This window comes from Anabrus simplex, chromosome 5, assembly GCF_040414725.1.
Source record: "Anabrus simplex isolate iqAnaSimp1 chromosome 5, ASM4041472v1, whole genome shotgun sequence".
NCBI classification, from domain to species: domain Eukaryota; kingdom Metazoa; phylum Arthropoda; class Insecta; order Orthoptera; family Tettigoniidae; genus Anabrus; species Anabrus simplex.
The window spans coordinates 54,431,825-54,459,031 of NC_090269.1; the positions used below are offsets into that span (position 1 = coordinate 54,431,825).

General features: G+C 37.9%; 1 protein-coding gene across 1 annotated transcript; it reads left to right on the plus strand.

Annotated features, from left to right (window-relative positions):
* On the plus strand, positions 1-26,328 carry LOC136873732 (tRNA (adenine(37)-N6)-methyltransferase). Its single transcript, XM_067146887.2, has 4 exons — positions 1-108; positions 3,250-3,549; positions 9,542-9,699; positions 25,310-26,328. The coding sequence occupies exons 1-4, from the start codon at positions 17-19 to the stop codon at positions 26,014-26,016; spliced, it is 1,257 nt and encodes a 418-aa protein (XP_067002988.1). The 5' UTR covers positions 1-16; the 3' UTR covers positions 26,017-26,328.
* The last annotated feature ends 879 nt before the right edge of the window (positions 26,329-27,207 follow it).

Below are 27,207 nucleotides of genomic sequence, written 5' to 3' on the forward strand. Positions count from 1 at the left end.
CGCTGAAGGATGCAATATGGCAGCGAATGAAATCATTGACAGTAAGGAAGAGCTTTCTAACCTCCGCAGTCAGTTGACGGTAGCTAGGAATGAAATTCATAATTTAAGGTAAATCACATTTCCCAGTTTCACACTTATTTGAGGCGTTTTTTCTTTAGTTATGTTGAAGTAACGTGTGGAAGAACTGCTGGTGATTGTATGTTGACAGGTATATAATTAGGTATTTCATTTTAAATGTCGTTGTTCAAAAAACTAACAGTTGGAATTTATTTCCATAAATGTACCAACATATACTTTTGAGGTTAGATATTAGACTATTATCTCCGAGGCAGAGTTGTGGGCTATTGATTACGGTATATGTCTTCGTCGTACCGGGTATGTGAAATTATACTGATGAATATGAGAATAAGAATATGAAAGCGTGAAATTATATTCTTCCAGTGTATTTTATGCATGCACGAGCAACTTGTCCTGGACCCTAAAAAGCCATAGTATTATACCTTCACATGAACAATTAGATAGGTATGTGTACAATAATTTATATTGTGTTATTGTAACATAATAGTTACTTCAGGATTTAAGTTACACTTGTTACTAGAATGTATGGTAACACCTACTGTGCTACTGTCAAAAATTGGATGTAGTAGATATTTTAATTTGTAATTGTTTATGAAAAAATGAAGGTTAGGTAGTACAAACTAAACTATAGTAATGATGACAGAAGTAAGGAGGACATAATGCAATGTAGCACAAGCCAGGAAGTTCTTTCTTAAGAAAATACATTTTATCATACATATTTGATTATGGTATATGTCATTGACATACTGATGGAGTTTTTTGAAAGTTGAAATAACAGCAATTGTCAGCCATGATTAATGTTTTATTTCTTTCAACACCTTATTTTCCACAGTGGTCACACCACCAAGGTACCTAAAGTGCTTCACTAGTTTACTTTCATTGAGATCTTGTACGTTTCTATTCTGGATTGCATATGTGGTCTTTTCATTTCTTATTTTATCCTAGTGGTTTAACATCACACTAACACGTCAAAGGTTTTCAGCACGGGAGGTTTGGAAAGGGCCAAGATTGGGAAGGTAGCGGCCGTGGTATGTGATATAGATGTTGATTCACATAGGGAACCTGAAATATTTGTCCCGAATTAGTAAATTTGTGATATCAATATAGTTGGTCTGTTATTGGACATTATAAATTTTCAAGTAACTCATTCCTGGTTCTCAAGGGTTGTGAACTTCATGTTGTTGGTCCGTATTGAACTGAGATAACATAATAAATATTGAATAGGTGGAAAACTCCTGTTTATAATTTAAATGTCATTCCTGGTTGCCAGCGTTTCGCCCCAGTGTGAGCCCAAATTAACACACTGGGGCGAAACACTGGCAACCAGGAATGAATTAGCTGGAAAATTGAGTGGTATGTTCCGAGCTGTCAGTGGAGAGATGGCGTGGAATGACATCAATAGACAAATAAGTTCGAGTGGTGTCTTTAAAAGTTGGGAAGATCACAATATGATGATAAAGCTAGAATTCAAGAGGAAAAATTGGGGCAAATATTAGTTTATAGGGAGGGGAGTTAGGGATTGGAATAACTTACCAATGGAGATGTTCAATAAATTTCCAATTTTTTTTTTTTTTTTTAATCATTTAAGAAAAGGTTACAATAACAACAGATAGGGAATCTGCCACCTGGGCGACTGATCTAAACGCAGATCAGTATTGATTGATTGAACAAACTCCTGAGACTTCTCCTTATGCGGACATAGTTCTGTCTAATCTGTTGTTCAATGTCTAGAAGAGATCACCGATTTAAAAGTACAACTGGGAAACCATCCTTTGTATCATTAATCAGCAAAAAGAAAAGAACAGGTCCAACACTTTCAAGAATTAAGCTAGCAGCAAAAGAAAAGAAAGGGAAGGGCCATGAAGGTCATGGAAATGACAGACTCCCTAGGCCTCGCTTAACTTAATAGCGTCAGGATCAGAAGGGAACAAGAGTCGACCGAGAGAAGTTTGAAAGGGAAGATGAAAGTGAAGAGCTAGGTGCAAGTAAGGGGAAAGAATACCAGACCCCGCAGTGACTAGCTGCAAACTCACACTCCCAAGCTGCGAGCCGCTAGGGTCCCCCACTAGTCACCTCGAACAGTAGGCAGGGGATACTGTGGATGTATTCTACTGCTTCCATTCACAGGCAGATGTTCAATGACTGTCTGGAAGCTGTTTTGCACAAAACCCCAGTACAGCAGTCTTGAGCAAAACTCTTTGCTAACAATGTGGTAGCACTGAGGAAGAATCCTGCGTTTCTTAAAGAAAATGTGGAGACCTTGCAACAAGACACCAGGAAGATCAGTCATGAAAAGAGAGCTGGCCTTGCGGTTACGGTCTCATAGCTGTGAGCTTGCATTTGGGAGATGAGTTTGAGTCCAACCGTTGGCAGCCCTGAATATGGTTTTCTGTGGTTTTGTATTTTTACACCAGGCAAATGCTAGGACTGTACCTTAATTACGGCCATGGCCGCTTCCTTCTCAATCCTAAGCCTTTCCCATCCCATTGTCACCATATGGCCTATCTTTGTCGGCGTGACATAAAACAAATTGTAAAAAAAAAGGAAAAAAATTAGTTCATTTAAATCCAAGGTTTTGTTACTTGCACTTGTCATATTTGCAGATAAATCCAACTTATCTATCCAGTCATGTTTTAAGTTGTATTGACATTAAACCAATTATCATTAAGAAATAAGTTTGGTCAGTAGTAATGATTCAGGAGCCTCCGTGGCTCAGGCAGGAGCATGCCGGCCTCTCACCACTGGGTACCGTGGTTCAAATCCCACTCACCCCATGTTAGATTTGTGATAGATAAAGCGAAGACGGGACAGGTTTATCTCTGGGTAATCTGGTTTTCCCTGTCATCTTTCATTCCAGCAACACACTCCATCCCTGACCTGGTCAAATGACTGGAAACAGGTTGCGGATTTTCACTTTTTTTTTTTTTTGTCATGATTCAAATTTTCTCACTCCTAAGATCCTGGGTCAAAGGAAAAGAAAGTAACTGAAACAGGGAATATCAGCTTTGAATATTACAGTGGATAGAGAATTTCATTGTTTCCTTGCCTTGTCTGTCCCATGATTGATTCTTGGGGTGAACAGTTCTCATATAATTGTGTTAACTGATTTTTGGTATTTGTAAGCAAAGGGGTCTCTGCACAATTTTATGTCATTTCATTTTTTTCCTTCAGACAACAAATAAAATCTTTAGGATATCATCAGCAGAAAGAAGTTGACAGAATACAACATGCACTGGATGCATGGCAGTGTGAGAATTGTCACCACTCATCTTCCAAGGCCGAGTCTCTCTCAGAAGAGGGTGTATCATTACGACCCATTGGGGTGGTATCAACGTGGTTTCCAGAGAAAAGGGGTACTCCTCGCCAAGCAGGTGTTTGTGTCAGCAGTCATGGCAAGCTAACTCTCTTCAGCAGTGTATTCACGAATCCTGAACATGCACTGGAGGGTTTGGAAGAGTTTTCACACATGTGGTGAGTATAGTAGTGCTCCTTTGATCATTGATCAGTCAACAAGCAAACCTAGCCTATTGTAGTGTGATACTGTTATGAGATTGTTATCAAAGGTCAGCTGTGTAGAAATATCTGTCTACTAGCTATATTACCCAGCATTTTATTGTTTTCTTTAGGTACAGAAGTTTATTACCTGTTAATTATGTGTGAAGAGAAGTTTTGTAGTTTAGAAGTTACTGTTTGTGTTTAATTTCAAGTCTTATAGATTTTCTTTCTCGTTAATCAAACTAATCTTGGTAAATTTGGACATTTTCTTCATCACCACTTTTCACCATGCCTACGCAGCTGAACTGGTACTTAAACGGCATCCAGACTGCCCCAATACAACTCAGCGACCACGGAAACTACTGATTCGATGCTAATATTGGTCGTTTTTGATTATTCGTGTACGTCATTCCCTCCCTTAGGTTTACTATGTGTTTTACTCCTTCAGTATCTGTTCGAGATAGTAATTTGTATTTGTACGAAGTTTGGTTGGGAGGTATTCTGGAAGATACTGTACACATGTACATCTATAATTTTGGTAATTTTCTCTTTCACACCGTTTACTTTTAGGATTTGTATTACCTATTTCAACACTAGTAGTCGGTTCATTATCTCTTTATAGATTTCTTCAAGGCATATGATGGAATCCATAGAGAAGGGCTGTGGAACATCATGATTAAGTTTGGCTTTCCCATAAAATTAATTAACATGTGCAAACTGTATATGGATGGTAATGTTAGCTGTGTTTTGCTCAAAGGCAGAAAATTAAGGTCCTTCCAGAATAAAACTGGTCTGAGACAAGGGGATGCACTATCTCCTCTTATATTCAACATTGCATTGGAGAAGATTATCAGGAAAGTAGCTCTTGTTCCTGCTGGCATCATATTGGGGAGACAACATAAAGTCCTTGCATATGTGGATGATGATGTAGATATTGATTCCCATAGGAAACCTAAAATATTTGTCCCGAATGAGTAAATTTATAATACCGTATAATGGTCCATTATTGGACATTATAAATTTTCCAGCTAACTCATTCTTGGTTGCCTGCGTTTCGCCCTCGTGTGCTAAGTTAGGCTCGTCAGTTGGGACTTAGCACACCACCCAAGACGCAAGGCTAGTGCATACCGTGGAGGCCACTGCATAGGCTACTTGAAGCCACCAGCAGTGCCAATGCACTATGAGAGCTATGTCTCATTTTCAAAAATTGATGCCTCCCTGGCCATCAAATGATGTAGATATTGATTCCCATAGGAAACCTAAAATATTTGTCCCGAATGAGTAAATTTATAATACCAATATAATGGTCCATTATTGGACATTATAAATTTTCCAGCTAACTCATTCTTGGTTGCCTGCGTTTCGCCCTCGTGTGCTAAGTTAGGCTCGTCAGTTGGGACTTAGCACACCACCCATGATGTTTTTATTGGCCGCAGTGAATTAGAAATTAGGCAGTTATTTGTGGAACTAGAGGGGTGGGGGGGAATTGGCTTACGAGTAAATGATAAAAAGACGCATTACATGGTCGTACAGACATAGAGTATAACCAAGAAAGAGCAGCAGCAGTTGCAAGTCTTTGAGAATAAAGTTTATAGAAAAATATTTGGCCCATGGTTCGATTCTGTCTCTCAAAGCTGGCAGAAAAGATCTAAATATCAAATTTACATCATCTCTCAACAACACGCTAAAATGGATGTGATAGAATCCAATGGACTGCATTGGGCTGGACATGTACTAAGGATGCTGGATAACAGACCATCAGTAGATCTATACAGGGGATCTCTTAATGGGAAAAGACCTTCAGAAAGACCCCAAAGCACCTGGAAGAACGAGATCAACAAGGTATGCCGGACCCTCCAAATTGATAACTGGGAAGAGCAGGCTCAAGATCAAAAAGGTTGGAGAGGATTGTGATATCGGCACGGGAACTTCACGTCCCTCAGAAGCCTACGGAGTGAGTGAGTTGAGTGTATTTCAAGTGTTATTTTTCTTTAAGTTTTCTCAATTGTGACGATTATTATTTATGAACTCTTTTGTTAATTTTTAAATTGAAATTGAAATGATTTTGTTTTGCCTTAAAGTATTTCCTCGAGGCAGCCCAGATTGTCTGGGAAGTAGTTGATCCTTTCAAACAATAATAAAAATAAGTAATAACGTAATGCATTTATACGTCGCATTATAGACATGATGTACACAATTCCAACTGTCACTGGGACTGTCACCAATCAGCCGAGCGACACTGAAAACTGTGTAAACAACATTAATCTTAGTGAATTCGGACATTTCTCTATCACCCCTTCTAAATCACCATGCTGGTGGGTGCTGAACTTGGACTTGAACGACATCTGGAGTGTCACTATTCATCTCAGTGACTCTGGAAGCTATGGATTTGACACTAATATCGGCTGTTTGAATTATTTTACATGTCACCTCCTTCCTCAGGGGTATCTTATCCCTACAGTATCTTTTCGAGATAGTAACTCATATCCGTACTGAGTTTGGTTGAGAGCTATGATGGGGTAAGACTTTCAACTTAAAGGCATCCGGAGTGTAAGTATTCATCTAAGCGACCCCGAAAACTATGGATTCGACAGTAATACTCGTCGTTCTAGATTATTTGTTAGTATCATCCCCTCCACCAGGGGTGCTAGGGGTGTCTTACCCTACATCATTTTTTTCCAGATAGTACAGTAAGTCATGTGTGCATCAGTTTTAGTTGAGAGCTATGCTGGAATATAACACATACATCCATAATCTCGGTCATTTTGGTCATTCTTTTTTCACCCCTTCTTAACCTCCATTCCAACTGGGCCTGAAGTACGAGTTAAATGGCATCCAAAGAGTCACGGTGTTAGGGGAGTCTGGCTCCCACAGTCATTTTTTTGTTTGTTTGAAAGCTATGCTGGAACATACATTCATCCATAATCTTGGTTATTTTCTTTTTCACCCCTTTACACCCCGGTGCCGATGCAGGTGAACTTGGTCTTAAACGACATCTGGGGTGTCAATATTCATCTCAGCGGTGCTGAAAACTATGTTACCGAGCTCGATAGCTGCAGTCGCTTAGGTGCGGCCCGTATCCAGTATTCGGGAGATAGTAGGTTCGAATCCCACTGTCGGCAGCCCTGAAAATGGTTTTCCGTGGTTTCCCATTTTCACACCAGGCAAATGCTGGGGTTGTACCTTAATTAAGGCCACGGCCGCTTCCTTCCCACTCCTAGCCCTTTCCTGTCCCATCGTCGTCGTAAGACCTATCTGTTCACAATGAAGTATTTATTTATTTTCCACCTAGTCGATACAATGATTGCCTGTGTCGGTGCGACGTAAAACAACTAGCAAAAAAAAAAAGAAAACTATGTTCTACTTAAATATTGGTTGTTTCCTATTACTTTTATACTTCATCCCCTTTCCACTCCCGCTGAGAGACCCTACCCACTGACGCTGGGATCAGAAGCCCATTATAAGAGGCACAGTCTGATAACTGCATACGGGAGATAATCTCCACAATGGAATTATTGCCCGCCTAGCAATTCTGAATGGAAAATTCTGAGTTCCCATGGAGGGAATTAGATATTTTTCACCAATAGAACATGTCAAAAACAGATCAGATGTAAGACTTTTCAGGCATTTGCTCTATCAACCAGCGTTTCGTCTTAGGTCTTACAATAGACTCATCTCTTATCTCCCGTATGCAGTTATCAGACTGTAAGTTCACCGGCATACACCCCAGCGTCAGTGGGTAGGGTCTGACACATCCCAATGGTATCAACGTGAACTCGTTCATAATGGTTCTCTTCTGTATGTACCATAATTCTTTTTCTCTTTCTGCATGAGGAAAATGTAAATTGAAGGCTTGATAAAGCATACTGAAATAAGCAGCCCTCGTATGATTCCCTGGATGTAAAGAAACATTTTTAATGGTCACCGGAGTAAACGTATGCTTTCTATATACTTTATAAGAGAACTTACCGGGTTCCTTCTTAACGGTCACATCCAAGAAATTTAAAGTATTGTCCTTCTCATTTTCAAGTGTAATTTTATTCTTTCATCTAATGAATTTAAAAATTGTAAGATATTGTTATAACGCTTTTCTATTATGAGCAATTACGATATTTATGTAGGTTTGGACCAGAGTATTAACGCACACAGAAATTTGAATGATGTACAAGAGAACAAAAGTCTGTTATATGAACAGATACCATCGCTTTTATCATCACGAAAAATAATTTGAAGTTACCTCCCCTAAACATCCCACCCTCCTGTTCTATATATACTCTGAGCTATTTTCCCCTTCCCCTACTAATAGCACTGTTCCCCCTCCCTACCGCCCCTAGCCAAGTTCCGCCGGGCGAGAGGAAACATAATTATAACATGCACAGTAGCGTGGCGAGAAGCAAGTCAGAGCTCAGGAAACTCATTTCTTAAATTTCCGAGAGTTTTAAACCCACTAATTTTATATATCTCTTTCTTTCCATACCTTGTCTTTTTAAAAAGGAATATTCATAAGTATTAAGCCTCTGATATTGTGGTCATGCAGCGCATGTCACATACCATGGCATTTCAAGGATAGGTAATTTGGTAAAGTAAAAACTACCATAAAATGAAACCTCAATTTATTGCCAACAATTTAAACTGAGACTTGACAATATGGCCACAAATAAATAACAAATAAATTAAAAGTTCAGCTATCTTCTTGTCGAAAAAACACTAAATAAATTTAAAAATAATAATGGTACTTGATCTGGCCTCAATAACCACTTCATCAAATTTTGAAACAAATATCAAAAGAAACGACTTAGTTCCATATCAGATCTTGTCCAAAAAATAAATGAATATCCTATAACTATCTTGGTTTTTCACTCGTGAATGCTTCACTTAAAATCATAAAACAATGTTAATATCTTTTATTAACATAAGTTATTTCCAGATAATCATATTTGATCATCCTTATAATGAAATACAGTACGACTATGTCTTGTTTACGGCATCCCATTCTTAATTTTCTTAAGTTGGAACGTATTTCCAATCTATCATAAATAAAAAATAAATTTAAGATCTTAATTGAATGAATCTGTTGCTTTACTGACTGTGACAATATTTGACAATGTTTAAAAATATTCAGCAGGATCTAATAAAATTTTACTAATTTTGACTAATAATATTTTACAAAAAGTTTTTACTACGTTATTTTACAATATTATTTTACAATATTACATTTTCTCAACTGCTCGTATTTCAACTGTTCCATTTTGAAGCATGTCTCATTATGTCTACAAGATATATTATATCTATATTTTAAGACAATTTCTCAATTTACTAAAACCAGCAATTGGGTTTCGGTGGTTCCAGATAAGTCCTTCATGAAACTTAAGCATTGAGAATATGAATAACTAGGTGTGGTGTGTTTCCTGTATCATTTTTATGTAGATCCTCTGCTGAATTGGTGAATATTAGTTTGTTAGGGCATCATCTTATTAGATAGCAGCAAAGTTGATAGGTATTGCCGAGCTCGATAGCTGCAGTCGCTTAAGTGCGGCCAGTATCCAGTCATCAGGAGATATTGGGTTTGAACCCCACTGTCGGCAGCCCTGAAGATGGTTTTTCCGTGGTTTTCCATTTTCACACCAGGCAAATGCTGGGGCTGTTCCTTAATTAAGGCCATGGCCGATTCCTTCCGACTACTCCTAAGCCTTTGCTATTCCATCGCCACCATAAGACCTATCTGTGTCGGTGCGACGTAAAGCCACTAGCTTTCAAAGAAACTGATGCCTGTTGTAGATGGGTATAATTACTGTCAAAACATGAGGATTCCGAATGACAGCAGATTGAAGTCAAGAACATTAAGTTTATTCAAAGAGTCATATTAAAATAGTGATATTGTTCCTGCATCATCCCTTGTCTCTTGTACTCTCCTCTATATTGTTTGGGTTTCTTGCTGATGATACCTTTGTATTGATCACTCTTGCAGGATTTTGTTTCATTTTCACAAGAATGAAACAACACATGTGAGAGCAAAAGTATCCCCACCACGTCTCAATGGAGTTCGCACTGGTGTATTTGGCACTCGGTCTCCACACAGACCATCACCCATTGGACTCTCTCTTGTGAGCATTGATAGAGTGGTTGGTAAGTATCTTGTTTTGATGATTCTATGTAAAGTACAAATCTAGCAGTTTACATTCAGTCGATCAGCTGCGTAACATAGCTGCTTAACTCAAGGATCATATTCTGATGTAACTGGTCAGCCTTGAAGGGCGCTTAAATGTGAGGGGCCCCTTATTAGTAGCTTCATTACTGAGTAAAAAGAAAAAATCTATAACAGTTACTGGGATGTTAATTTTTTTTTAGTTCTACATGTGAGTTTGTGACTAGGGAGTTCTTTTATATGATATATACCATTGTTTTGTTTTATTTTTCCTCCCTGGCCAAAGCTACCAAATTTTTATTCATAATATTTAAAAGCTGTATACAATTTGCTTATATATTATTTCAAATTCTTGACTCTAATGAATTGAAACCTGGCTTTCTCACTGTTTCTGTATAGCTTTATGAAACACACCTGACTAGTTACTAGGTAAATTCAAATTAGTCTAACATTTTCAAATTAGGTATTGAAACTACCAAAATTCTCTTGAATGTGTGTTCATATTTTCCTTTAAACTTGTTCATCATTAGTCAACTAAAACCATTAACTTAATTCAGAACAGTTGACATGAGTGATTCAGCATCTGCATAAACTCTGTGAACAGAACTCTAAATTTACCTGTATTCAGTGTTAGACACACTGCCTGACACAAAAAATGATCAGCTGGAAATTGCTAAATCACAGAGTACAAACACGGCCAGAAGGAAGGAGCACATCATTGTGGGTATTTCCTGGGCTATTAGAGCACAGATATTTATCTTCACATTGCCAATAAAAGGATAGATCTCTGTTCAAGAATGAGTTTAAATGATAACATTTGCTACAAGTTGTATTAAACAATGCTTGTCATATTTCCAACATGATAAGTTTATTGGAAAAATGTAAATTGTCAAACACATTGTGGGTGTAGGAACTGGTGGGAGGCGATATTATGGGTAAGACCAGCAGTGAGCAAAACAATGAAGGGGATCGCAGAATGATCCACAACTGATTGACTCATTCATTGCCAACACACTCCCTGAATGACTTGTGACTCGCTTGAGACGCCAGCTTTGCTCTTTATAGGCCATGAGAAGATTCCATATAAAACATCTCACAGTTTCCGCCTTCAGATCATTCTGGATGCGTCTTCTTCATTAGCCTGCTTCCAGTGTCTTTGAGGGAGCTTGACCAGTTTCCTTATTACATGCCTCAACAATTCACTATGGCTGTTATTTTGCTCACCACTGGCCTTACCCACATTGTTGCTATTCCATCAGCTTTGTCACTTCCCAAGGCGCCTGTACCCTCGGCCCTATTTGTTACAGGATATTGAGTGAAAGACAAATATTTTACTATGAAAAGTGAGTTATACAGAATTTGATGTAGATTCATTCCTAAAGGAAACCGTTTAGTTTTTGTGCAGGAAGTGTATATTCCTCATTAGTGAATTTTCTTGCTTCTTCCATTATTAGAGTCAGCACTAGATGTGGATTAAGCCCATATTTAGGTCCAGGTGTCTTTCCTAATGTTAACCCTATGTGGAGGGATGTATTCATTGTTGCTTGTTTTGTGTGTTGGTAGTATGTTAATGAAGATGTGTATTTAGACAAAACCGAACACAGCCTCGAGCCAGAGAAATTAATCATTCGTGGCTAAAATTTACAGCCAGGACTCAAACTAGAGGCCCTCTGACCAAAGACCACTATGCTGAGAATTCAGCCCAGTTGCCAGACAGTGCATTTTGCTGCTTAGTATATAACTTTTCTTTAGTCTCTGTCGCTGTCCTGTTACATAGACATTAAGCAGAAACTTAATAGCATGCTTTATCTAACCTTGTAGTACTGTTACGAATAGAACACAGTCTGTTTTATCGCTTTAATTTATTTCAGGATTACTCAATAAATGCACATGCATATAATTCTATTCGACCATGACTGATCAATCTTACTAATTGCTGTCTATTTACAAGTCTCTGTTCTTTTCTTTTGTTGGTATTACCTGGGAGACAGTAATCCAGATTGACAGGCCTTTCACTTGCGCTCAAAAGTCCAGTCATCCCACACAGCAGCTGCATGCAGACTGCTAGTTTTGAACACAGTGCTACTGGCCACACAACATACGATGACTGTTCCTTGGTTCGACTCCAGAGACAGTCCAGTAATTCATATACAGTAATCAAACGCAGTGAACTAAACAGCAACAGTTCAACAGTGTTAAACAGCTGGTCAATACTCCTCACAACAACCACCATTAACACTGTTCCAATTACACTCACGATAGCAGTTCCAATTCGCTGACTTACAACATTCCTCAGTCCACGGGCGCACGCACACAGTACTCTAAGGCAGTACACAATCTTCCGTTCCATATGCTATGATTGTTTGACTCCGGTGGGACATTGATGGCAGCCAACAGCCGTCTTCAGTCCAGCTACTCACTCGACACTCCAACGCAACAACCACCCTTTGCTCAGACCTCTGGTAGTGACAACAAACACCTCTATCGCCCCAACACACAGAGTCCAACTCTGAGTCCTACACTGAGTGACTGCTCGTAGCTAACCTCAGTTTTATAGCTTGCATGATGTGTGCAGAAATATTCGTGATGTGTCTAGAGAGAGATCATTCTCACTGCACCTCGCAGAAATGCACGGGGAAACCAAACAAAGAGAGTAATACACAGAAAGGCCAGCAGGAAGCTCCCCCGATTGTGTGACTCACTGCTGACTTCCTGTAAGTATGGAGAGAGGCTACCACAAGGCTGGCACGTAACAGGACATTTATTTCTCCAACCAAGAGAAAATTTGTATCGATTGTTGCCTTCACAGTCCTGAATAATACACGTCATAAACATGTAAAATAAAGCATTATGGAGGGAAACATAATGTTCTCCCTTCATCCCCATCTCAGTTCTGTTCTGTTTTGTTTTTCTCATTTGCCTTTCATTGTTCTTTACTATTGCTTTTAATGATGTATTCTCCCCTATTTTAATGGTCTGATGACCTTGTTATATTTTGTTTCCAAACTCACTTGCAAGAATGTTTGCTTCTCTAAAGATTACTTGCCTTTGTCTTTTCTGCCCAGTAATGAGAGTCTAAAACTTTATCCTAATCAGGCAAATCAGTATCTGCCCTCTCCAGTAGTGTTCTTTCTAAAGATTCCTTCAGGCTCTAATAAAAGGTGCCTGAATTCACTGAACAGCTGTGCTGCTTGTCTGTTTTGTTGGGAAGTTCAATCTCTTTGAACATTATGTTCTCTTCGCTTTGGAGAGAGACACTATAATATGGGCAAACATGAACAATTCTTTCTATAAATGCTTGTATTGTGCTCTTTACTTCTTGTCAGATTGGTTGAAGTTCATATATCTTTCTTGCAATTCTAAACTTGCATTGCTCAGCTCTTGAGGAGCATCACACATCAGCTCTAATCCAAAATAAAATTACAGGATATAATTTTCTTCAACAGACTCTCATAAATACCCAGCTCTGTTCTTCTTGCAACATCCTTCTGTGCTTCTTGGAAATGAAAAACAAGTGTTGGGTAATGTTGTCACTTTGCATGGACTGTACAGTAGCTTGATGCTACCCATTGTGTACTCAAGACCCTTCCGATTTTCAAGAGCTGCAAATCTAATGCTGCTGCACACTCCTGCAGTTGCCTTGCACTTTTTGGATAAGCATCGTACGTTACATATAGTTTGCCCGTGCAACTCTTATCTGTTCACTGCAGCCATACAACATATTGTACCAGTAATGGATAGGTAATTCCAAACGATGATTATCACAGTACCACACAGTAGTATTCGAAAATCTCTCTTATTTTCTAACACCACTACTTGCACCAGAACATCACTGCACCTCCATCACAAATAATAGACAGATGGTATATCATTTAAATAGTCTTCTGACATTACAAGGCTTTCAAGTCAACTATTAATGAACAGAAAATCCGTTTGGCTGTTACTTCATTGAGTTCGATGAAATCAGAGAAGAAATTCATTCGAACAGCAATTCAGGTAATACCACACGGACTTAAGATAGTAAAGTACTTTTGGTAATAAAAGTGGTTGATTCGTTGATAGTTAAGGTAATTTTGTTTTTTCAAACGAGAATTTGATCGACTACAATTTTCCTGATCCCATTGCCAATGTGATTAATTGTATAACTGCAGGCATTGGTGGAATGAATGTATGTAATGTCTTACCAGAGACTTATATGCCTTCTCCTTTACATCTGTACTACAACCCTTAAACACCCTCATAACCATGTGCAGAGAACTGTACCCTTTATTTACAGCCCCATTTATGTGATAACCCCAATGAAGATCTTTCCTTATATTAATGTATGTATGTATGTTCAGTCTTCAGCCCTAAGGCTGGTTGGATCCTCAACAGCTCCGCCATCAGCTGTTATAGAAGGCAAAGGCATCACTGAAGAGGCGTACTAGGAAAATGAGGAGTGAGGTAGTTTCCCATTGCTTTCCTCACCGAGCCAGACGTTGCTGTTACATATCAGTCTGCCAAGCCCACTGAAATGCATGCACCAACCGACCCTATGAGCAATGTTTTCACACCATTCATAGCAGTGACTAGCTGCATAAGTAATGGCATTACTAGCATCACTCATACCTCAGTCACTTTCATATTTGCGAAGCCAAGGACAAGACAGAGACAGATCAATGAAAGTAAACAAAATTGCTCTAGCCCATACCAGAAGACATAGTGCACTGTAAACACTAGGTTCTGCCAGCAAAGGCACTGGAATGAAGAATGTGGCCCAAATCTACACACTCAAGCTCCTGAAGGTTTATTTCATCTTCAAAGTGGTTGAATGATTGGTTCACTTTTGCCACTTCATAAACCGTTCAAAACAGCTTAACAGTAACTTCTTTTTCACGAGACAGAGCATTCAAATGACTTTTCCCAAAGTTTCGTGTTTAACTTGTTGTTTAATTTTCATAGCTGCAGTACTCTGTGCGCTACACTTTCCTTATGGTTGTAAATCTCTTTCCTCAATGACATTTAATTGACCTCCCAAAATACTGATTTTACAACTGGCCCACTCTGAAGAAAATTTCTCTCCCATATGTTTTTCTAGGCCTAAACTGTAAAATCTTGAACACCTTACAAACTAGCATTTTATTATCAATCAATTGGATTTTTTCCAGTTCTTGAATCAAGTAATCTTGGTGAGGGTCCCATACACTGGATCCATACTCTAGCTGCGGTCTTACCAGAGACTTATATGCCTTCTCCTTTACATCCTTACTACAACCCTTAAACACCCTCATAACCATGTGCAGAGAACTGTACCCTTTATTTACAGTCCCATTTATGTGATTACCCCAATGAAGATCTTTCCTTATATTAATGCCTAGAGACTTACAATGGTCCCCAAAAGGAACTTTCACCCCATCAACGCAGTAATTAAAATGAAGAGGATTTTTCCAATTTGTGAAACTCAAAAACTGACTTTTAACGCTGTTTAACATCATACCATTGCCTGCTGTACATCTCACAACATTATCGAGGTCATGTTGCAGTTGCTCACAATCTTGTAACTTATTTATTACTCCATACAGAATAACATCATCCGCAAAAAGACTTACCTCTGATTCCACTTCTTTACTCATATCATGTATATCAGAAAACATAAAGGTCCAATAATACTGCCTTGAGAAATTCCCCTCTTAATTATTATTTGCCTACTCTACTTCTCTGAGATCTATTTTCTAGAAATATAGCAACCCATTCAGTGTCTTTTGTATAGTCCAGTTGCACCAATTTTTGCCAGCAGTCTCCCTGGATCCACCCTAACAAATGCCTTAGACAGGTCAATCGTGATACAGTCCATTTGACCTCCTGAAGCCAAGATATCTGCTATATCTTACTGGAATCCTACCATTCAAGCTTCAGTGGAATAACCTTTCCTAAAATTGAACCACCGGGCGAGTTGGCCATGCGGTTAGGAGCGCACAGCTGTGAACTCGCATCCGGGAGATAGTGGGTTCGAACCCAACTGTCGGCAGCCCTGAAGATGGTTTTCCGTGGTTTTCCATTTTCACACCGGGCAAATGCTGGGGCTGTACCTTAATTAAGGCCACGGCTGCTTCCTTCCCATTCCTAGACCTTTCCTCTCCCATCATTGCCATAAGACCTATCTGTTTCAATGCGATGTGACGTAAAGAAACTAGCAAAAAAAAAAAAAACTGCTTTCTATTGGACCAGTTATTAATTTTGCAAACATGTCTCATATAATCAAGAAAGAATGTCTCTCCAAAGCCTAAATGCAACGCATGTCAAACTTAGTGGCCTGTAATTTTCAGCTTTGTCTATCACCCTTTCCTTTATACACAGGGGCTACTATAGCAACTCTCCAATCATATGGTATAGCTCCTTCAACCAAACAGTAATCATATAAGTACTTCAGATATGGTACTATATCCCAACCCATTGTCTTTAGCATATCCCTAGAAATCTTATCAATTCCAGCCGCTTTTCTAGTTTTCAACTTTTGTATCTTATTGTAAATGTCATTATCATATTTAAATTTTAATACTTCTTTAGCATTAGTCACCTCCTCTATCTGGACATTATCCTTGTAACCAACAGTCTTTACATACTGCTGACTGAATACTTCTGCCTTTTGAAGATCCTCACATATATACATACTTCCCTTTTATCATAATTATTCCTGGAATGTCCTTCTTGGGACCTGTTTCTGCCTTAAAGTATCTATACATACCCATCCGTTTTTCACTAAAATTTGTATGACTGCTAATTATGCTTACCATCATGTTATCCTTAGCTGCCTTCTTTGCTAGATTCAATTTCCTAGTAAGTTCCTTCTATTTCTCCTTACTTCCACAGCCATTTCTAACTCTCTTTCTTTCCATTCTGCACCTTTTTTTTAGTCTCTTTATTTCTCTATTATAATAAGGTGGATCTTTACCATTCCTTACTGCCTTTAAAGGTACAAACCTGTTTTCAAATTCCTCAACAATTTATGGCTTTAAACCCTTCCAAGAGTCTGTTTACATTTTTATTTAGCGTTTTCAACTGATCATAGTTACTTTTTAAAAACTGCCTCATGCCTGCTTTATCAGCCATATGATACTGCCTAATAGTCCTACTTTTTAAGACTTTATTATCACATTTATTTTTAACTGCAACAAAAACAGCTTCATGATCACTAGTACCATCTATTACTTTGGTTTCTCTATAGAGCTCATTGGGGTTTACCTGCACCACGTCCAGGATATTTTTATCTCTAGTTGGTTCCATCACTTTCTGAATCAGCTGTCCTTCCCATATTAGCTTATTTGGCATTTGTTGGTCATACTTCCTGTCGTTCGAATTTCCTTCCAATGTGTCCTTTGGTAAATTCAAATCTAGTATTTACAATTCTTATTTTTATTATCCACTCAATTCAATACATAAAATGTTCACTGTCTCTAAAGGGCCAAACAATACAAACGTTAATTGGGACATTTCGCTTGCTGTATCGAGCATCTTCAGCCATCTTTTATACTATTTTCTCAATGTTGAGTTATACATTAAACCTTATTTATAATAATTTTGTTCATTGAAAATGTTTTACACAATAACATTTTCTTTGTCACTGCTTAAAAAGTAAACAAGTAAAATTGACAATTAAATTGTATCATTAATGGCTAGGCGTTAATTACATAATATTGATAAAATGTCGCCACTACTCAAATTGTAATCAAAAAAAAAATTTTTGACAATTAAAATGTATCGTTAATGGACTAGACGTTAATGTCATAATATTGATGTCCAAGTCATATTAAATATGCCAATTAAATTGAAAGATTTGGCTAATTCTCATTTGTTTCTTGATTTTTCAAATACTGTTAGTGTATTTATCAGAGTTTCAAGTGAAATTTGTGAAAGTTAAAGGATTAAACTTGCAGTGTTTTTTCTGTTGTGTTGTGCAACGTTATGGATGATTGTGTCCGTTTGCAGTATACAACACATCTGTGTAACAATTGTTGGTGTCCTTTTAAACTGCGCATAACAAAAAACTGACCAGTGAATATAGGCCAACTTAAATCAGTTGAAGATTGTGAGGACTACAAGTACGATGCGCACAACAGAGTATAAACCTCGAGTGATCCATCCCTTAATAATGATGTGGTTCTCAATTAACAAAAACACAACGGAAAAAATACTGCAAGTTTAATCCTTTAACCCTTAACACTCATGCGGCGGGTCATACCCGACTACGAGAATATCCCACATAGATCCTATGTCGGGCAATGCCTGACATGATTTTCTTCCCTATATAACTCCTTTGTCAGGTTACGCGTGCATGAATTACAGATACAGTAAGCTACTGCCATCCTTCGACAACAATTTGAAGCCATGTATCTCTTTGAAATCAGGCTTTGTGCACATTCTTTGTAGACCATGTGAGTTTGCAAACTGACGTTGCTTAGCAACATGGCGACCTTCGAGCAGCATGAGAAAGAAATAGCCGGACTTTTAGGTTAAAGTGACATTGATTTCAGCGATAGTGAGTGTGATTTTCTATTAAGTGGTGAGTAAGATATTGCGGAACGATATTGTGTTGGTGAGTTGAGTGATGAAAATCCCAATAATGAGAAAATTATGCTAAATGGCAGCGCTGGTGCCTCTACTGATGGCTGGAGGAAATACCGTGACACTGACTTGGACTTCAAAAGCCCATTCACAGGTACGTCAAGTTATAAACCACCGCAAGGTTCAGTGAACATGAGTTTTTCCAATTATTCATGACTCGCAAGTTTTTGTCAGAAATTTCGCGAGAGAGTAACTGTTATGATAGTGTAAACTTTCAAAAGGTTACACCCCTCACACGTGAGTCTATTAGAAGGTCGTGGATAGATGTTAATCTTTCTGAATTCAAAGCTTTTTTAGGCATAATCCTAAATATGGCAGTGGACAGTAAGCTAGAATTACGATGTGAGACTGTTTTTCAGCAATACTTGTAGAAAAAAGCCTGGATTACATCCTGGCAAGTGTTTTGGGAAGTTCCACACAATGCACTGTTACAGACAAAAAGTGACTGTCTGAGATAATTTCAGGTTTGAAAATGCTGAACATTGTACCTGAATACTGTATTATACTTGTATTATATTTAATTTGTGTTTGATTTAGTTGTTTTTTATAAATATGCTGTTCATATGTTTGTGCTGTCACTTATCCCTCTGCAAGCTGATTCTTAAATGGAGCTGGAGAGGCAGGAACGAGAATTAGCCAGATCTTTCAATTTAATTGGCATTTTTAATATTACTTGGACATCAATATTATGTCATTAACGTCTAGTCCATTAATGGTACAATTAAATTGTCAATTTTACTTGTTAACTTTTTAAGCAGTGACAAAAAAATTTTTTTATTGTATAAAACATTTTCAATGAACAAAATTATTATAAATAAGGTTTTTAATGTATGACTCAACCTTGAGAAAATCATATAAAAGATGGCTGAAGATGCTCGATACAGTGAGCAAAGATGTCCCATTTAATGCTTGTATTGTAATGTACCTTTAGAGACAATAAACATTTTATGTATTGAATTGACTGAATAATAAAAATGAGAATTGTAAATACTAGTAAAAAGTTCAATACGGGTAAAAACATGAAATTGGTCTTATGCAACAAATTCAAATCTCCTGCTACAGTCCCATTCCTTTCCATATCGTTTCCCACATTGCTGATTATCTTACAAAATAATTCTGAATCTGTGTGAGCGCTACCCTTTCCTGGTCTGTACACTCCAAAGACATCAGGTAGCCTATTATCTTTAGAAATGAGCCTTACACCTAGAATTTCATGTTTGTCATCTTCAACTTTATCGTTGCTTACACATTCTTCTTTCACCAGATTGAACACTCCCCATCCCACCATTCCTTGCAACACACTCAAGTTCCGTGAGAAATGTTCTGCATTCATTATATCATTTCTCAGCCATGGTTCAACTCCTATTACAATATCCAATAAGTATATACAGTAGAAGTCCGCTATAGCGACTACAGCATATAACGAGAAATCCATTATAGCGACGACTTTTTTCTGTCCCTTCAAAATTCCTATATTAAACTGTGTATTGTCCTTCTGTTACAGCGAAAACCCTATCACTGGCGCATCCGTTATTACGAGCGATTAAGCGCGCGCGATTTTTTCCGTTACCGATATTTATGCACCCCAGCGATTATATTGCATGTGATCGATTACCTTCAGCATCATTTCCTCGGTATGTGCGCTAGCGATTTCTTTCGTCGACATTCGGAGGTGATGTCGGAGTCGATTAGTAATATCCGTCGACAGCTGTTCCGTAAAGAAAATTCGAAATGAAAGAGAAATTTTTTCATAATAAATGCGTAAATAACCTGTCCGATAACGGTTGTTAACTCGTTAAAAATTAAGGCTGATAAAACAACCGCTTAATTTTGAGGCTAAATACTGCAATTAAATAAGAATGGGATACACCTCGAGATATCGCAGAGTGCTTAATTGATTTCAGAGGTTAGTTTATATTTTGTCGCGTCTGGTTAAATTACGGAAAGACTATTATGGAAATTCATAGCGAGAAAGGTGTAATTTCTCTACTGGCGCTTGAAGTGTGTTTTCATCGTACGTTAAGTTGGGATACGTGACGCTGTTTGAATAAGAAAACTGAAACGTTTGCAACAAAATGCGATTGATCATCTTCGGTACGGTATAGTTTTCTCACTTTGTGCATTTGCGAGTTCTCTCGTTGACATTCAAAGGCGATGTTGGAGTTAATTAGTAATACACATTTGAAATGAAAGAGGATAACACGTTTTCGTAATAAATGCATAAATAACATGGCGATACCAGTTGTTAACTCGTTAAAAATAAAAACCGAAGTAAACGTTATCTTTATTTTAATGTTATATACGGAAATTAAGTAAGAATGTGATACACCTCAAGATATGGCAGAGTACATCACTGATTTCAGAGGATATTTCATATCTTCTCGCGTCTAGTTACAGCTATTTACGTGTAAATTTTTTGCGAGGAGTTTATTTCTCTACATGCGTTTCAAATATGTTTTCATGATAGGCTACATATACGGTTAGGTTAGGTGACGCTGTTTGAAGAAGAAAGCTGAGGTGTTTGCAACAGAAATCTCTTGAGTGATACCGTATTTCTCCGAATCCAATACTTTTTTCCTCGGAATCTCATGTGAAAACTCAAGGGTTGTCTTGCATTCGCGGCCTAACTGTAAGTTAATGGATACCACTCACTGGCAACTACCGCGGTAACCACCCTGCTTCTTTTCACACGCGCACAGAACTCATTGACAATAAACGACTACACATCGCTAGCCGCGACAATGATTGTACAGTGCCTGTGTGTTTCTCAAATCTGCAGAATGGCATCAAAACATTCTTAGAAAAGCCATAGCTACTCAGTTTCAGAGTCATAACGCGTCTATTGTACTTGACGCTTAGTAAAATTAAGGTTTATAGACAGCAGGAATATTTTCGTGACGGATAGTCGTATTGTAAGGATAAGTGGAAAAGGTATTGCCGGCAAATTTTCAACGGGTTCTAGTCGATATTATGATGCCTATTTTATGTTAATGTTAATTACACACTCGGAAATGTAGAACAATTGTGCAGCCGCAAGGAAATACGGCATAGGCCTAACTAAAGCCAATATTTGGCGTTAGCGTGAAGACAAAGATCTAAAAAAATGCGTAGGCCTACTGTACAAAAAATGCATTCATTGGTCCGCAACAAGGACGCTTTAAAGAAGTCGAAGATGAAATTGTGAGGTATGAGCACGAAAAATGCAAGGGCGGAATGGCCATACCGTGGCGCAATAAACTCGTTCGTTGACTATCAACGTTCGCAATTAGGCATATACATCGCTAGCCGCTGAATTTGGCCGAACCCGACAAGCGAGACGTGTGTTTAGCGGTAGCCGGTTATATCTGACGCTGCCTAAAAGTAACAGTTTTACAGACAGCAAGAATAATTTTCTGATGGATCGTATTGTAGAGACGCATGGAATAGGTATTTCCGGAAAATTTTCAACGAGTTCTCTTCGGTATTATGATGCCAATGTTAAGTTAATGGTCCTTAAACCCGCGGAAATAAAGAATAATTGTGCAGCCGGAAAAAATGTACAAGAAGGCATTCATATGATTTTACAAACTTCTTTTTGAGCCTGATTTAAATTTTTTGAAGGAAAAAGTGGGGTTCGTCTTGGATTCGGAGAAATACGGTACCGGTACTATATTTTTTTTCAGAATTGTATTAAACATACACTTTCACGTAAAATCGGATTACGAAAAATAACAAACAAGTAAGCCGTAGTGTGTATATCATCTGCAGAAACGCAAGTGTTGAACAAACTGATTGCCGTTTCATACCGATTTTAAAGTGCACGAAGGGTTTTCCGACTTTTCTTTACAAAAATCGGATATAACGGCAATCCGTTATAGCGAGTAAATTTTTTGGTGTTATGAATTCTCGCTATAATGGACTTCTACTGTATCTATTAAATTACATAATTCTATTCCTTTCTTTACAATACTTCTACAGTTCAACACTAACATTGTTATGTCATCCCTACTTGACTTCCAGATCTCTGTACCCTGAACACCGCTCCCTAGAGAACCCCATTTCCATGAATGTACCTCCCTATTACCCTTCCAAACAAATTCCTTAACTTATACATACCACTGTGGTTTAAGTGAAGGCCATCTGAGCGCAGATCCCTGTCTCCAAACCACCCATTAGGATCTAGAAATTTCACTCCCAGTTTCCCACAAACCCACTCCATAGTGTCATTTAAATCCCCAATCACCCTCCAGTCAGTATCCCTTCTACACAGTATTCCACTGATAACAATCTCTGCTTCCTTAAACTTTACCAGTGCTGGATTTACCAGATCCCACACAACCCCAACTTTGTTGGTACTTATACCAGCTTGCCTTACATTGTTGGTACCAATGTGAAACACTACCACCTTCTCCTTCCCCTCCTCCTTCTCTTCTACTTTCCTCAACATCTGCCTCAACCTAATTCCTGGATAACACTCTACCCCGGTTCCCTTTCCTCCACACACTTTCCCCACTTGTCTAACGATGGAATCCCCCATGACCAGAGCCTCAACCCTACCCACCTCATTTGCTCCCCTCCCCTCCAGGTCAGCCCTCTCTTTCGTGATAGCTGCAGAAGCTACTTCCTCCTCCCTTTTCTCCCTCCCATGACCCTGTTCCACTTGTCTTTTCCTATATTCTACTCTACATTTCCCTTTCCTACCTATTCCCTTCCTCCTACTTCCACACGTCTCAGCATCAGTTCCCTGTTCCTCATCTTCCCTCTGTTGTTCTACCTGGAGTGACTCGTACGAATTTCTCATAGACACCTGTCCTGAATTCTGATCCTGAATAGAGCCCTTAGCTTGCAATCTCTTTCCCCTTAGCACATTAGACCACCTGTCTTCTAAAAGTCCTTCTTTCATTCCCATCCCTCTTTTATACCTACTGTAACCTGTACATTGTTTGAGGGAGCCCTACCTTCCTTCCTGTCTTCTGTGAAAATCCTAATTATCTCCCTCATACTTCTTAATGCTAGCTACACCCACAGTTCCTACACTTCACTCCTTTGCCATTCTTTGTGGAAAAATGAAAAGAAAAGAAAATATAAAATAATTATTATGTGCAAAAGAAAATGAAAGGAAAGAAATATTGTCTAGGATAGTACACAAAGATCACACGACAATAAGGTAATTAATATAGGCTACTATTACACAACAATACTACTTAGTTGTACTCTATTTTTATCCTACAGCACCCTAACAGGATAAGAACTGCTGTTTAATTACTGAATACCGAAAGGAATACACAAGAATTACACTATTCTAAACTGCAGTTAAGCCTATCCTAATTACAATAGAATTCTAGTAAGAGTGTTTGTACGGATACCTCTACTATACTACACAAATATTTTACAGTAATAAAATAAGCGCGCTAATTTCTAATAAGGTATTACTCGTATGTTATTGTGCAGTACACTACAATAATTTTAAAGTACCTTCAGACGTAATCTAATTACAATACCAGTACCGTATGCCACTAATAAGCACAATCAGAAATGAATGTTGCAAGTTTGAAATTTGCAAGAACTACTCTACTCAAAGATTACCAACAAAGCTAAATTCTTAGATTATTATTAGTACTATGCTCTAACAGATACACCTGAAAGATACACACAAATATAGCAGGCAAGATACAGTACTGTCTAAATATACCGTATCTACACTACAATTCTCATCTGAAATGTGGTTATATGATTTTTACCGCTCATGGATTACTATTATTTCCCCTACTATGCGGTACGGAGAATGTTATTTATTTACATAATGAAAGTCATTAATTATTTAATTAAGTCATTAAATATGTGCATAATGAAAGTCATTTTTCTGAAAGAAGCCACTTTTCTAAGTTAATGTTTAACAGTCATGGTCAGAATTGTTTCCCTCTTGAACTGCAGTAAGTCTACCGGTAGTTGCGATGGTTTCTTCACATTCGCTTAATTCACTGTTTGCAGGTTCAGGAGATTCTTCAGAAGCATCATCATGTTGTACTCCGGTACAAAATAGTTATTTTATTCAGTTTACTTCTCTAACTTGTGAACCACGTGCAACTTCTGACCCTATTAAAAAACCTATGTGAACTCACTTGGCTCAGCAGCACAAACCAAGTGTGTTATGCTCTTCAGATATATGAAAACAACAAATACAGTTAATTTTGAACGTACATTAACTACAGATAAACTGTGATGCTTAACTATTTGCTACTTGTTTACTGTTACGTTAGTATTAAATGCACTTGGTGCCATTCGGATACCATTAGATTGTATTCTAATGATTATTTTAGAATGTGAGTTTAACAGAAACTTCAATCATGTGCACATACGCATTATATGTATAAAAACGTACAATAGCAGAAAAACAAGCTTGATTTTAAGCCCAGTGCGAACACTTCCTAGGAATCTTGTGATAGCGGTTTTCCAAATAATACCCGATTCATTATTCTTGTTTCTTTTAAACAAGTTGGCAGTACTGCGTACTGCCACAAAAAGCAAGCAGTGGGTTTAAGTATTATTGAATGTAGTAATTGGTAAGAAATTTGTAATAAGGAAAATCAAATTCATATACAGAATTGCAATAAATGAATGCTCTCTCCCCCCCCCAGTTTCAGGTGATCTGGAATTAGGGGATAGGAGTATTGTATTCTAATAGGCTCTTCTATATTCTGTTTTACTATGTGCATTTATTTATTTATTTATTTATTTATTTATTTATTTATTTATTTATTTATTTATTTAATCATTCATTCATTCCATAGGTCTCAAACTATTATGGCTGAATAAACTTTTATTTGTCTTTTTGTTGCAGTTGGAGTTTCACTATTGTATCATTACTAAATAATATCTTCTTCTGTTTCTTAAATAATATACAGTAATGTAATTAGCATTGTTATTACTTCCTTCCGCATTTGTGGAAAAAGAAAGTAGTTTTAATTAATATATCTTTGTTCTATTAACTTGTGTATCTTCTTTCCCCAGAATCCACTGTGTATTTCTCGGGTGTCGATATGCTAGATGGAACTCCCGTTCTTGACATCAAGCCGTATATACCTCAGTACGACAACCCATTGCACTGTGATTCTTCGGATGTCGTTGGGTCTTCTCTCCCACCATTGAGATGCATGGACGGTCAGGAGGCTGAGCAGGACTCGTCATTAGGCACGCAACAAAATCCTGTGTATCCATTAGCTCCTAACGCGAATGCAGGTGGACTGTGTGGGAAATCTGAAAGTAGATTTGGAGAAAGAGAAGCTCCAGATGGAGAAGAAGGTAATCATCCACCTGTTGGTGCTACAGCTCAACAGAGCCCTGAATTGAGACCAACATTGTCTTCTAAAGTTCGTGTACCAGCATGGATTGCACAGCCTCCGGTTTCCAAATTGCTTGTGACCTTCAGTGATCGAGCTAAAGCACAACTGGAAAGTCTTGCAGATAATAGTGATGCCATGGAAGGCCAACTTAATGCAATCAGGAGCGTACTGCGCGAAGATCCACGGTCAGTGTATCTTCGTGAAAGGTGGGGTAATCAATTTTATACCTTTCTTATCTGCAGTCTTCATGTTAGTTGCAAATTTGATGACTCCCAGCATACTGTAACAGTGTTTCAAGTGAAATCTGCAGGAAAAATGTGTGATTGTGGTCATCCAGAATGGCAGTGCAGTGTACACGGTGAATCTTATGACTAGATGAAATGAATGATACATTAATTGTTTATTGATCAGTAGAAGGTGAATAACTAGAAGGAAAGCAGCAGTTCACCTTTAGGAGTGGAAGAGGTGCCCTGGCCTGGCCAGCAGAGCTAAACTGAAGTCACTTCATGTATTTCGTGATGATTTGCCGAATTTATAACTGTTAGGTTCTTCAGTCTATCAAAACTAATTTATGAATCTGAAGAAAATAATTTATTCATAAATTAGTTTCAACATACTGAAGAGCTTAACAGCTATAAATTAACTTAGTCAAAACTGAAAAGAAATGGCTTCCACTATAAAAAATTACCTGAACTTCAGATTTTTCTTGATACTGCTGAATATGTACCATAGTATAATATTGGGTAATGTGGTTCCCCTGGTCTTTCCCTTCTCGTAATTGTCGATATATGGCATTTGCTTACTTCATACAATTGGTGCCGGGCTGTTTAGCTTGGAAGTAGAGTTCTGGCCTTCTCAGCCCAACTTGGTAGGTTTGATCCTGGTAAAGTCCAGTGATATTTGAAGGTGCTCAAATAAGTCAACCTCATATCGGTAGATTTACTGGCACGTAAAAGAACTCGTGCGGGACAAAATTCTGGCACTTCAGCGACTCCAAAACCATCAAAACTAGTTCAGACATAAAAACCATTATTATTATTATTATTATTATTATTATTATTATTATTATTATTAATCATATAATTGAAAAGGTAGAAATGGGGATCTGTATTATTTCCTTGAAGGGGCAATTCTATACAGCACCAATTTCTTCCTCCTTGTAGGACTACATATGAAGGTAACTTTCTTTCTTTCTCTCTCTTTTCCCTCAGAAATTGTGAGTGTCTATCGCTTCATTAAATTTGACTCTTGCAGTTTGAAGAAAATTAGGATGCAAAAGATTTAAACGACAGACAAATAACATTTTTTATACACTTGTGCAAAATGCATTTCAGAGTTGCCCTGCTATATGGCAGTGATTTAACATCTTTGAATTTCAAGTTTTTGAAAGATGGAAAAATCATAGGAAAATAATTGCAGATCAAGTCCCTGAAGGGTTTACAGTATTTTTCTTGGGCCATTTAATACGTAGGTGCTTTGAAAAGTTCTCGGAATGTACTAGAATTAAGTATCTTACCTCAGTGGAACTGCTTTTATTTTTCAACATAGTCTCCCTGTAGACGAATG